This window comes from Mauremys mutica, chromosome 8 (assembly GCF_020497125.1).
Source record: "Mauremys mutica isolate MM-2020 ecotype Southern chromosome 8, ASM2049712v1, whole genome shotgun sequence".
NCBI classification, from domain to species: Eukaryota; Metazoa; Chordata; order Testudines; family Geoemydidae; genus Mauremys; species Mauremys mutica.
This window is the reverse complement of record NC_059079.1, coordinates 16,606,242-16,619,683: the sequence shown is the minus strand read 5'-3', so window position 1 is coordinate 16,619,683 and position 13,442 is coordinate 16,606,242. Positions and strand designations below refer to the sequence as shown.

Genomic DNA, 13,442 nt, shown 5'->3' with positions numbered 1-13,442 from the left:
TCAGTGTTGATCAGACACTCATAACTTTCAGTCATTTCTGACACAGGATAGATTCAAACCTACCAGTGAAAGGCTTTGTGTTCCATTATCAACCCCCATAGCCAGCACCACCTTCTCTGTTTGCTTAGGGCAAGATCATCATGCAGGGGAACAAGGGAATGTCAGGTGTCCCTAACTCCCTTGTGTGGGCTACATACACTGTAGCTCCCAGCATGGGCCTACTACTCCCACTCCCCACATAGGTGGGCAGGTGGAAATCTTAACTCTTCTTGTGCCAGCCAGCCAGGGCCGGCTCCAGACCCCAGCGCGCCAAGCGCGCGCTTGGGGCGGCATTTTGCCGGCAGGGCGGCAGGCGGGTCCAGCGGACCTTCCACAGTCATGCCTGCGGGAGGTCCACCGGAGCCGCGGGACCAGCGAACCCTCCGCAGCTGCGGGAGGTCCACTGGAGCCGCGGGACCAGCGGACCCTCCACAGTCATGCCTGCGGGAGGTCCGCTGGTCCCGCGGGTCCGGTGCACCTCCTGCAGGCATGACTGCTTGGGGCGGCCAAATTCCTAGAGCCACCCCTGCAGCCAGCACAGCTGAGCCAGGGAAGTGGTCTGCTGGCATAGACTAGATTTACCTTCTGGAATAAGAGGAACCAGATTATGAACTGAGAATCACAGTTTGTTCCCTGGTGTGTTGGAGGGGCAGTGCAACTACACACCTCAGCATAGATTGTTAAATCACAATCCAGCCCTTCATTTCTCTGGCACCGTTTTGAATTCTATCTTTGCAGAGCAGGAAAGAGTTTTGGCACTTTTGGGAAGTGGATGAATTTCATAAACCATGCCTGAAGTGTTATGTAGGGCTTTTGTGATAGGAACCATGCCCTATCATTGCACGGCACATTAAAAAATGGCAACTTACCATTTAAAAACTACTCGCAAGCTCAATCTCTAATGAAGTTCCAGTTTTCTACAGATCAAAATCTAGAAGACACAATTTTTACTGTGTTACGGTGCAGCTATATGTTCTTGTTTCAGCTCAACAGCTCTGGTAACCCTGGGCATAAAATATATGAAGCTGAATGACTGCATACTGCAGGGCTTTATGTTAGTTCACAAACTACCAATTACCTATAACTTGTGAAGTGATATTTAACATTGCAAAGATTGGTGAGGAAACAATCCTTTCACTTGAAATGTTTCCAAATGTACCTCAGAACCTGGAGGTTCATTTGTGCTTTCCTTTTATCTTTGAGACCATTTGATTCTGTTGGTGTTTTATGTTTGTTTGAATTTTATTTTTGCATTGATAAACCCAATGTAAAATGTTGCATCATTTAGACAAACTGCTTTTTCTCTTGTCCTATTGATCCCTGCCTTTCCTTCCTTTGGTTAGCATAGCACAATGGGAACAGCAATGCTACGAGTTTCCTTTGTTACCACTGTATCCTGCCCCTGCTAACAATAAATGCGACAAGAGATGGATGATCAGAGTTTGAAATGTGTCTCCTTTCAATCAGCAGAGCATTCTACAGAGGGCCCTCCTTGTTGCACTAGAAGTCCTCTTTCTGTGCTGCAGTTATCAACTGCTACATGATAACCTGCAATTCATTGAAGTGTAGAATCAATAGAGTGGTATGTTCAGTAATTACAGAAGGTGCTTTGCTGATTTTCTTGTCCTGTTAAATAGATTCGCTGCCTTATCTTCAGCTCCTCAGAACAGCAGATTGATGGGTGTAACTATAGGACTCTGAGCCACAGACAAAACCATGAATTCTTAAGAGGATATTTCTGATATAACTCATTGCACTATGGTAGGACTGAAGCAGAATTAATTATTAATATTGAAACATGTTGCGTTTTCTAATAAAGCTTCTGTCCTTTAATCAAGGGGACTGTTTTTATTTTTTGTTGGGAGAAATGCTGACCAGAATAAATCATGTATTCAAAATTGCTAAGCTGCAGAATGTGAACTGAAGCTCAGAATGAAGGTGTATGTCAGCCAGGAAGAATTTCTTTAATGAGTAACATCAGATGAAATGAGAAATGTGTAGTTAATTATTGACTGACTTTTAAATAATCCTATTTTTGATAAGGCAGATAAGGTCATATGTTGTTCAAAATTTTCCCCAGTAGACTAAACATTTTGCATTTTGTTTTTTATGGGGAGATAATATACACTGTCTACAAAAAAAGTAACTAACTTTAAAGATTGGATTTTAACTTTCTCCAGAAAGGATGTGTAAGAATTATGTGCTAGCTTGTTATAAAATGAATTCATCTTTTGTTCTGCTCCCTCTGTTTAGTTAAACTAGTATTTGCTTTTTAAGCAAGGTCACTGATCAGCTGGCCAACTTCTTTAACAGCTGGAAATCACATATTTGCTGCGCTGAACCTATAACTATTGACTCGCAGCAGTGAAAAGATGCCTTTCTGAATGGGAAAAGCTTTTCTGCTCTCTTTTTTGTAGCTGGAAGGATGAGAAGGTAACCTGGCAATGTGCTTTTTTAATGATACTTTTTCTTTCATAATGAAGTGCTAAATGCAATTGCTGCAATGCAGGAGAAAATGACAGCCAGTGGCAAAAAATAAATAAATGTTGTGATCTATTTAAATAGTTAATGAGATTGTGTTAATATATCATCTACCAGGCATGAATTATCTCTTTGTTTATAATCACAGGGATAAATGTTTCTCATCTGTGAAACTGGTGGTAGCAGACTCCTTTCCTAGAGTGAATTTTACCTATCTTAGTCTTTGTAATTCAGGAGGATGATCTTAGGTGTTGTTTTTTATTCTGCTAATGGGGGCCAGAAAATGGAGAGTTAAATCTGACTGTAAAAGAATACTCCTTGAGACTTGACTTTTTAAAAAGACAGTACATTGACCTTGCAAATGGGGAACAGAGGAAATGAAGTTGCTGTGTCAAATATTTGATTTTTTCACGTTTATTTCTCTATATGCTCTTGCCTCATAAGAGGTCTTTTTAATGTATATATGAACTCATCCTCCTCAACACTATTCTTTGTAGTAAAACTAAAAATCAAAGATGCTATATATATGCTGAGATGCTCTCTGCCTGAGGATTAAAATTTAGTGTTTTCCATTATTGTATGATATAGGGAAAGTCTGCAAATATTAAAACCTGAGGCAGGGTCAATTTAACAAACTTATACATAATGTGTTTTCTGTCAATGTATATTAAAGGCTCATAATGACAGGGTTTGATAAGGTATTTACCAAAGGGGAAGAAAACTTTACAGAATCTTTGAAATCTCTTTCATGAGGGGCTAGATGATTTAGCGGCGGTGAACAGGATACAGAACTAGGGCACTAGTTCCAGGGCTGCCCGGGGGTGGGGGGGCAAGTGGGGCAATTTGCCCCGGGCCCTGCAGGGGCCCCCAGGAGAGTTTTTCGGGGCCCCTGGAGCGGGGTCCTTCACTCGCTCTGGAGGCCCCGGAAAACTCTCACAGGGCCTGGGTCCCCGGAGCTTCTTCTGCTCCGGGTCTTCGGCAACGGGGGGTCCTTCCGCTCTGGGGCGGAAGGACCCCCCGCCTCCAAATTACTGCCAAAGCGGGTCTTCGGGGCACTTCGGCGGCAGGTCCCGGAGCGGAAGGACCCCCCGCCGCCGAATTACCGCTGAACTGGGGGCCCCCCGCCGCCGAAGACCCCAGGCCCCCGGAATCCTCTGAGCAGCCCTGACTAGTTCAAATCTGTCCCAGGTTGGTAGTAGCTGAAGGGCTTTACCAATCTGAAGGCAGTTCAGTGGCATATCTGAAAAGAGTTAGGCTCGTTCCTGCTTCTAGTACACAAGAATCCACTGCAAATTAGCACTAAGTTGCAGTTGGAGACAAGCACTGAGTGAGTGTGAGCTTGTTGCTCGTAGTACAAAACAAGGACTGAGTGGGGATGGAGTAAAAACTAGCCTGTCCATCGCAGAAATGGCTCCTCTAGAGACCTGGGTCAAAGCCCTTTGAAGTCCACGGAATGGAACTCTTTCCATTGACTTCAGTAGGCTGTGGATCAGGCCCCAGGTGAAGGCTCAAGCACGTTGATGTTGTGGTGCATAAGCCGTCTTAACCAGAAGAGTTCAGGTCTGTCCTTCAGATGCACTAAATTCTCTAAACTTAAAATCTAAGTGGCAGATCCTCCTCTTGCACCAGTGTAAATCAGAAGTAGCTCTTCTGCAGTCAGTGGAGTTATATTAGTATTGTAAGGCAAAGATGAATCAGGAGGACACGTGTGATATGTCTGCAGAATGCAATCCATGGAACTGTGCATAGTTGGGCGAGCCCTTGCAAAGCCTCAGAGCTCCGTCCAGAACACTAATGCACATCTGAAAACTGATCCCACCAGCTGGCAGCTTTGTCTCCTGACACTCAGGCTTCCCTGAAGTTATGTATGGGAGCAGGGATCAAAGTGGTATGTGGGAGTCATTTTTCATTCCATAGTCTCCCATCAGAGACAACATTAGGCTGTGGTGAGACCTTGTTGTACTTTATCATCCTGCCTGGTATTTGGTTCCTTCTTCAGTAGAAATTAAATATCTTTTTGCTGTTGTCTTATTTGGTTTATTGTTAAAAACAAAAAATGTAGAATCAAATTTGAGACTGTTTGAAGCTCTTGTGAGAGATGACTGGATAATTTGTCCATGTATTCTGATGAAATTCTTCACTCTGATCTAGTTTTCATGGTAGCCACTCATGGAAGAATATTGGTTTGGATACTAGGGGTAATAGGACCCATATTTTTGGCAGTTAGCCATCAGAACCATGTACAAACTACACTGGAGGCACTTGAAGTATGTCTAGAAGCTGGTATGGTACATGCAGAAGTCATTTTATGAGGTGATTTTGAAACAGATTAGGCAAAAAAGTAATAATATCAATTTTATGACTGGAAAGTTGGAACTAAGCCAAGTCATAAATGAATCAATTAGGTCTAATTATCTAGATATTAAAAACCTCATATTGATTGGATTTTTTTTCTTTGTAAATGACCTAGAAGAGTGAAATATAACTGGTCAGACTGTGACTGGAATCCATAAACATTGTGCAACTGACTAATTGGAAAAGTAAAATAAAAACAGTGGAGAAACTGATTAATGTTAATTTTGGCATATGCTGTTTATTCATGAGGAAAAGCAGGAGAAACTGCCTTTCATGTACAAAATGGAGTTAGCCTGGGAATATTTTAGGAGTGTATTGGTTGAAATCTACCATAAACGTGGTTTTGACTGGTTCTGCAGGATTAAGATGGGTAAGCAAATTACTAGTCTGCCAGGTGTCTGTGTTATTATCCAGTTATAATTGTGTATAAGGTAGTAACCTTGGGATCATATTAATGTTCTCTTTATAGTAATGTCTCTCGGAAGACTCCATCACACTCAGATGCAGAGACCACACTTGTTTAATGCAGCAGTGAGTTTCTTACCAGTTAGTTGTGGTTTCATACAAATATTTTCATAATTTTAAATGGGTAACACAGCACAGTTTAATCTCATTTTCTCTAGTGTCTTTATTTGAAAGCTCTATAATCTAAGCACTTCATTTCAATGTTTTAAAACATACATACCAGCAGCATCTTTTTTTGGCAGCTTTTCTAAAAATTAAAACAGAAATAAATTAGGTTAAAATTCAAACCAATCTCACAGGAAGAGAGGCATTTAAGGGATAAAGAATGGAGAATTAAGACAAGCTATGGTTTCAGATGAACATTTAAATGAAGGCGTGGACAAACATAGGAAGGCTGCAGAGAAGAAGTCTCTTGTACCAACCATGATGAGATTGTGTGGAGGGGTAGAGAAGAGACCAATACTAGATAAGTGGAATGACTGACCCAGGGAGGGATAAAGGCCAATGAATGTGGCTGGAGCAAGCCCATGGAGGGTTTTAATACTGAGCAAGGGACTTGGTATGTGGACCAAGAAGAGCCATTTGAACTGGCTCCTGAATGAATGGATAGTCAGCAGAGCTGGCTTGGGATGGGTTTAAGTTGATGGCACTTCTTTGTACTTCTGAGCAGGTGGCAGTGGAATTCTGAGCATGCTGGAGTCCGAGGCAGAGTAAGGAACTGCAGCAGCTGAGGTGACAGGAGCTGGAAGCGTAGAGGGGGAAATGAGGCAGGGCATACCTGGGCAATGGTGCTGCAGAGGGCAGCAGCGGAAATGGAAAACAATCAGGCGGCATCTCCCTCTCTTCACCCACTTCTGCCAATAGGGCTAATGAGATGAGGGCGGTTCTTGACTAGTCACCTGCCCTTCCCCCACACACTTGGTCTAGGATGTGCATTGAGTGAGTCTCCACCCTCAGCAGCTTCTGAAACTGGACATTATTGAACAGCTCTTTGCTCTCCCACATGACTTAGTCTGTCTTATGCCGGAGCTGGGGGAATTTCCCCAGTAGTTCAGCTCTCCATCGTTGTCTACCTCCTTCCCTTCTGGCTCTTGTGACCTTGCAATTCATGCACCTTTTTTCTGCTCTCTTGAGCACAGGCATGGGTGAGAGATCAAAGAGTTCAAAAAAGAGAACAGCCCAGGAAAAATGTTTTGGGCACCTGAGGGACTGCCTGCTGCACAGAGGTTCAGGAGGGGCTAGGGCAGTAGACTGAAACCAGAGTTTTTCCAACGTTGATCAGAATGGGAGTTGAGGTCAGGGCTCTTCAAGCCTTCAACCCCATTACAGACTTGGTGCATTGGGGTCAAGGCTGCACTCTCATAGTTCTAGCATGGTTCCAGCCCTGGGAGCAGCAGAAGGTGGATTTCCAGCCTGCACTGGGCAGGTCCTCCCTGCCTCTCTTTCCAGGGACAAACCCAAATCTTAAAGAAAGTTCTCCCTTTGAAGTTACAAACCCACCTTAAAAAACATGAGGGACCCGCAGTCTCCTCCTGTAAGCTGGGAAATCATCCTCCCATTCTGGCCCTGACCACCTTTTCCTGTCTGGTATATACACTAGCAGGCTTGGTTACCTGATGAGCTCCAGTTGCCTTGACCTCGTTAGAATCCAGCCACCAAGCAAAGAAGAAGTAGGGGCTTCCCATCCAACTTGGCTTAGGTGTCCTCAGTCCCAACATCCACAGTCCTTTTGAGATCCTTGGAGTCCTATACCCAGACTCAGGAGATGACGGCGGGGAGGGAGTGTTGAAGGATGATGATCATGTTCTAGACAATGAGACGTCTGAGTCAAAGAGACAGAGTTATATGTTCCTACAAGAAGCATGACTGTGTTTTAGTCATTTAGCTGAAGGGTTATTTTAATATGATTGACCACACACTGAAATAATGGAGGTTTCAGAGTAGCAGCCTTGTTAGTCTGTGTTAAAGATATTTAGTAGCAGTTTTGAATCTTTGGCTGCTTTAAGCAAAGAAATGCCAAACAAGCCACCACTCTATGTAGCCGCATATACCCTTGTTCTTTTCACCAGGAGATGAAATATCACACAGTATATAAATTACAGACTATATCTCATAGTAATCAATGTATTTTGGCTAAAGAGTTCATATACCATCTATTACAGATCTCAGGCTAACAGCTATTTAAAGCAGCATCTCATTGTGATGTGGCTAGGAAGCAGGAATTGTTACCACTAGAAGAGAAAATATTGATTTAAATATTCTTGAAAATGTTTTCTGTACACCATCTGGCTACAGAATACTTCAAGTGAGAGGCGAGGTACTGCAACAACAGTAACTAATGTCAACTATACTCCCTGAAGGACCTGACTTTTGTTGTACCAAAAAGATTTTTAAAAAATCACATTGTTCAGCAATGGCCCTTCTGGCTAACTGAGAAGTTTCTTACAGCTAGATGGAAGACTTGAACATGGATGGGGTGTGGTGTACTTGGGCTTTGAAATAAACACTGAGACTTTGTCTAAATGTCCTTTTAAATTTTTTTAGGTGCACAAAGTCTTATTGACTCGTTGGATGATGTTTAACTGACAGCCTGGACCACATTCCACATTATGGAGAAAGCAGATGGTATGGAGGTTGTGTTTTTACTTAAACACTGTTGAATGGATCTCTTTTATCATTTAAAAAATATTAAACCAAGGGATTTTGTTTATACAGTAAATAATTCATGCTCTTCTAACTTTATGGAGACATGTTTTCCAACAATGAAAACATGCAAGGTTTGTGCATAGTTCAAGACACACATGATGCACTCTTGTTTTGCTCTGATCTGTGATTATAGCAGAGAATAAGTATGATAGTTCTATTATTTACAGCAGAGTTTCAAGCACTGTGTATGGGGCTTTCAGATAAGATCATAAAGACAAAGGTCTTATGTGTCCTGTGTGGACATTAATGATCCCCTTCTACTTTTCAAAAGAGAAGGCTTTGCCTTGGTGTCACTTTGCACAAAATTTTCCTTCCTCATTCCACTATTTCCAGTGTGCTGGCTTCCTCCCCAGAGGTGGCTGCATTTCAGTGGTGCTGTTTGGATAAAGGGCTTAGGGAACCTTTGAGATGAAAAGGTCTATATCTATGCCAAATTCTCATCAGCCCCTGCAAGACTGCTTCACAAGGGCAGTGGCAAAGGGAAGAATGCTCAAACATTTTCAGTCTTGGGTAACTACAGTTAGGCACCGATACCCATATTTAAACCAGTGGCCTGATTTTCAGAGATTCTTAGTAGTCCTAACTCACCACAACTTCATGGGTTCACGTTTGAAAATCAGGCCACTTATTTTGTTTCCTGAATTTGGATTTAGGTGCTTAACTTTAACTGCCCTCGTTTGAAAATGTGGGCCTATGAATTTTGCGGGCTGTGGATTGTATTATTAGTTCTATCCATTCTATCAACTTGCCAAGCACCTTATATAGGACACAATGCTAGAACAAATAACCAGAATGAAGGACAGTGATGCATCATCACAGTACAGGAAGTTTAAATTGATATAATGTTCTTTAGGGAAATACATAAGTTACATTTTGTACAGACATATCAGAAAGATAAAATCATGAAAATGACTTACAGCCATGAAAATGAGAGCACACCAGATCTGAATGCAGGGCCGCCCAGAGGATTCCAGGGGCCCGGGGTCTTCGGCGGCGGGGGGCCCTTCCGTTCCTCAGCCCGGAGCTCACAGCCCCGCCCCCTCCCCACGCGGCTCTGAGCAGGGCGGGGCTCAGGGGCCCCGCCGGAGACACAGCGCTTGATGCGCTAAGGCTCCGGGAGAGGGGCGGAGGCGGGAGCCTCAGCTGTTCTTTTGGGGGCCCCTGCGGAGCCCGGGGCCCGGGGCAAATTGCCTCCTTTGCCCCCCCCTCTGGGCGGCCCTGTCTGAATGGGGCAGAGGTCAATATGAGTCTAAGTTGAAAGATGTCCGTCATTAGGAGAGACTATTGAAAAGTCTGGTTTTAGCATCCACTTTCATGAGAGTTGCTTATATTCACTGTAAGCTTCTGTATTGACTGCTGCAGCTCTGCGTATTTGATTACATATGGAACAAATTGGCTGTTGTATATTTAACACATTCCAATATGCTGGATTTTCTTGAATTGAAGAATTAAAGATGTGCTCTCGGAAGAACATCCATGGACATTAGAAAGGGGTTTGTGGTTCTACACAGCTGCACAGGTTAACCCTATCTGTGCCAGCCCCTTGTGCTGTACAAGTCTCAGGGCCTTGGCCAAGGTTTTCAAAAGCAACTAGTGATTCCGGATGCCTCATTTCTTCAGTGCCCAGTTTGAAACACCTTTAGAGTGCCTCAGATTGTAGGATGACCAGATGTCCCGATTTTATAGGGACAGTCCCGATTTGGGGGGCTCTCTCTTATATAGGCACCTATTACCCCTCACCCCAGTCCCGATTTTTCACACTTGCCCTCAGGTCACCCTAAAACTGTGAGACATCCAAAATCACCAGTCACTTTTGAAAATTTCAACCCTGCCTTTTAGAGGTATTCTTTGTTTTCAAAGGACAACTAGGGTGACAATGTTTGTCCATAGGGCCAACCAATGTCTCTTTTCCTGACTTGCAAAAAACCCCAAATGTAATTGTCATGGATAGTTTCCATCATCTGGTTTGTAGCTAGATTTCTTATCCACTAGAATTAGGATTTATTATACATCAGGCAGCTTTTGAATACTTAGACAAATTTGTAGCTCAGCCTACCAAGCCTGCTATTTACATAATTGCCAATTAAAATAATGATTTAGCAAATTCCAGTGCAACAATTACATGAGTCAGCTCCAGAAAACAAGATTATACATTTGCATGTGTTGCTCTGTGGCTATATCTCTAATCAGACTCTACATTAGCATTATAAATGACAAACTACAAACCATTCCTTCTCCCTTACCCTGGTAGATGCAGGCTAACTGCATAATGATTTAGGAAGGCAGCTGGCTGGCATTTCAGCATTTTGTGCATACTGATGAGAGCCCTGATTCTCAGCTGTGCTGCAGCTGCCTTTTGGCTCCTTCAGGCTATTGGTAGTTGCCGAAAATTAGAACAGCCTTCAGACTGCTCTAACTTACTTACCCCAGAGGACAGGATTAATGCACAGCCAGCCCTCCCTGTCCACACACTCCATGCTGCCTCCTCAGCCACACCCAAGGATTGGGCCTGAGGAGCGGAAGACGAATGGGAGAGGTATAAAACTGAGGCAAAATAAATCATTGCTGACCACTTTTTTTCTGCTGCAAACTTGGTTAGATTATTTTTTAATTAATTTATTTTTTAAAATGTAATGTCTCATTTTATTTCAGCTGGCAATCAGCCATCAAAACCTGCTGAGGATAAAGGTCAACCCAGAAGTCTCCCTTATTCTGTTGAAACACCATACGGCTTCCATTTAGACCTGGACTTTCTGAAATATGTGGATGACATTGAAAAAGGAAATACCATTAAAAGGGTTCACATTCACAGGAAGGCCAAACAGCCAAAGTTCAGCACACTGCCTCGGAATTTCAGCCTGCCTGAGAATAGATCCCGTGCATACGCTTCCTCCCCCAGTAAGAGCTGGACTGCAACCTGTTCATTTGCACAGAGGAAGGCATCACTAGGGGCAGAAGAAACCACCTGTCTTATCACATCTTATGACTCACCACAATCTTTAACTGCAGAGGAGCCAAGTTACAGAAAAAAAGCCCTTTTAGCAGAGACAATCAGACAAGCAGAGGTCATCCACCATGAAGAAGAGCCTGGCAGCTGTAGAGGGAGGCCACAGCTGTTAAGGGCTTCCAGCATGCCAGCCAAACTTCTACCAAGTAAAAGATCAGAAGAGGAAAGTCAGTGCTCCAAGCCTTCTCAGCCCTCAGCACTGTCTCAGCCTTGTGATGGAAAGAGCTTCACAGAAATTCCCTTTAGCCCTGCAAAGGCATCACTGGATTCACACTATTCTGATAGTGTCACATTACATTTCCCCAAAGAGCCAAGGAATGTGCAAGAGCAAATCAAAGTGGTGTTCCAGAAAAATGAGCAGCCTGAGGGACAACAGGTGAAAGCCATCCCTGAGCTGGATCACCAACCCTTCGAGTTTCCTAGGGAGAGAATGCAAATCCAATTTCCACATCAAAGCCAGCATTCCATAGTTCAAGAGCTGCTCCTGGTTACAGAGCGTGGAGGAGAGGAATGCTACGCACCACAGACAAATAAATGTCCTGAATTAGTCAAGGATGAATCAATCTCATCAAATGCCCCCAAGTTTATCCATGAAAATGAGAACCGTGAAGAAATAGAATTAAACATAAGTGAGATCATGCCATGTGCACCAGAGAAGACTGAAGTTAGACGCGTTTGGGCTAGAGCAAATGAGGAAAACGTAGATCTTGAACCTTTGCTTTGTGACACAGTAGAACCCAGCAGGATTACAGCACTGAAACAACAGATCACTGTTCTGGAGGAGCAACTAAATAGCAAAATAGAGGAACTTGAGCAGATCAAAGTAGTGCTGAAGCAGCAGGATAGTGAGATCAAAGCAAAGGAGAGAAGCATTAAAATACTGGCAAGCTCCAAAGCTCAACTGGAAGAGAAACTTTGTCAGGAAAACACCAAAGAAACTGAACCGTCCAAGCAGGATGGAAATGTCCTGCAATACCATGATGCTGCAGTGAACACTGAACTTATGCAAGCAAACACATTTAAGGAGGCCTATGACAAGGGTGTCAATGTTAATATTCCAGTTGCTACAGAATCTGTAGGATGTGGTACCTATGGCGTGGACAACGTGAACTTGCAGGTTGAGGAGTTAAGAAGAATGCCTGTTCATACGGATCAGGGGTTGGCAGATGCTTACACTGGTGTCAGAGAGGAAGGGGCTGCATCTCTTGCCAAACAGAGAGGAACTGGAATTGACACTGAGCTTCCTGTCTTTACACCATGCTTCACTGAGCTGAAGATAGATGAACAGATCAATGATGACTGTCAACATCAAAGAAACAGCTGTGACAGACAGTCTTGTGCTGCTAGCTCTCTGACTGGAGAAAGCTGTTCAAGAACAGGAAGAGCTGACTCGAATGGAAATAAACCAGTTCTTGCCGGGGATGTAAAGCAAGATCTGACTGAGGAGGAAAACCACACAGAACAACAAGATTCCTCTGCAGATGACCCCATAGGCCAATATGTTAAAAAAATCCAGGAGCTTTTGCAAGAGCAGTGGATGTGCTTGGAGCATGGCTATCCAGAGTTAGCAAGTGCTATTAAACACCCTGCATCGAAGCTTAGTTCCATCCAGAATCAGATAGTTAATTCCTTAAACTTGCTGTTATCTGCTTATTCTACCCAAGCACCATCAGATAAGGAGAATTCGAACACGCAGTATCAACAGTTGGGTAAATAACATCAGCACAGGTCTAAACGCATCCGGGCCGATTCTCCTCTCACTTGCACCAGCATCGATCAGCAGTAACTCTGTTGAAGTCAATGGTGTTACATCAATGTAGAGCCAGTGTCAGTGAGAACAGAAACAGGCTCTGTGTTTCCTTAAGTATAGATGAGAGAGGGAGTATCAGTGTAATTAAATCCAAGGCCTCTAGTTTCAAGCAATATAACATGAAAGGATGTGAATTCAGGTGCAGTAATTCATTTCTGTAGTGTTATATAGAAGGCTGACACTAAGAGGACACTATGCATGAATTTCAATGACAACATCAGTATCCAAAGAGCAAAAAGACCTAGTTAAGGGGTGGTAGTAGAACATTATTATACCAGTAAAGCCTAGTTATATTAGGACAAGATGCAGATACTTACCAGTCATTTATAGATGTGTGTCAGTTCTCCATCCTTCTTTTAATGGTGGCAGCCCAGATTTAGATTATATACAGCTGCCTCTGCAGCTCTGTAAGGTATATAAGGTCCTTCATAAGGTAACATGTAACATAAACCTAAGATACCTAGATAAGTGTGACATAATTGTGCTTACGCTCTGTAGTTTGTTCCAGGCATACAATAAAGTTGAGACTAACAATTACGACAACATAGATACTTTCTTAATCTCTGATTTTGTATTTTG

General features: G+C 43.2%; 1 protein-coding gene across 2 annotated transcripts in view; it reads left to right on the top strand.

The window, feature by feature from the left end:
- KANK4 (KN motif and ankyrin repeat domains 4) overlaps positions 1 to 13,442 on the top strand; it is a 55,331-nt gene that overhangs the window by 16,346 nt on the left and 25,543 nt on the right. Inside the window, exons 1-3 of one of the 2 annotated variants that reach the window (XM_045027300.1) lie at positions 2,340 to 2,472; positions 7,885 to 7,965; positions 10,699 to 12,762. In XM_045027300.1, the coding sequence (XP_044883235.1) occupies positions 7,950 to 7,965; positions 10,699 to 12,762 (2,080 nt within the window). In that variant the 5' untranslated portion in view covers positions 2,340 to 2,472; positions 7,885 to 7,949. Of the gene's footprint in view, positions 1 to 2,339; positions 2,473 to 7,884; positions 7,966 to 10,698; positions 12,763 to 13,442 lie in introns of those variants that run through there. The other variant, XM_045027301.1, reaches the window with a different exon arrangement.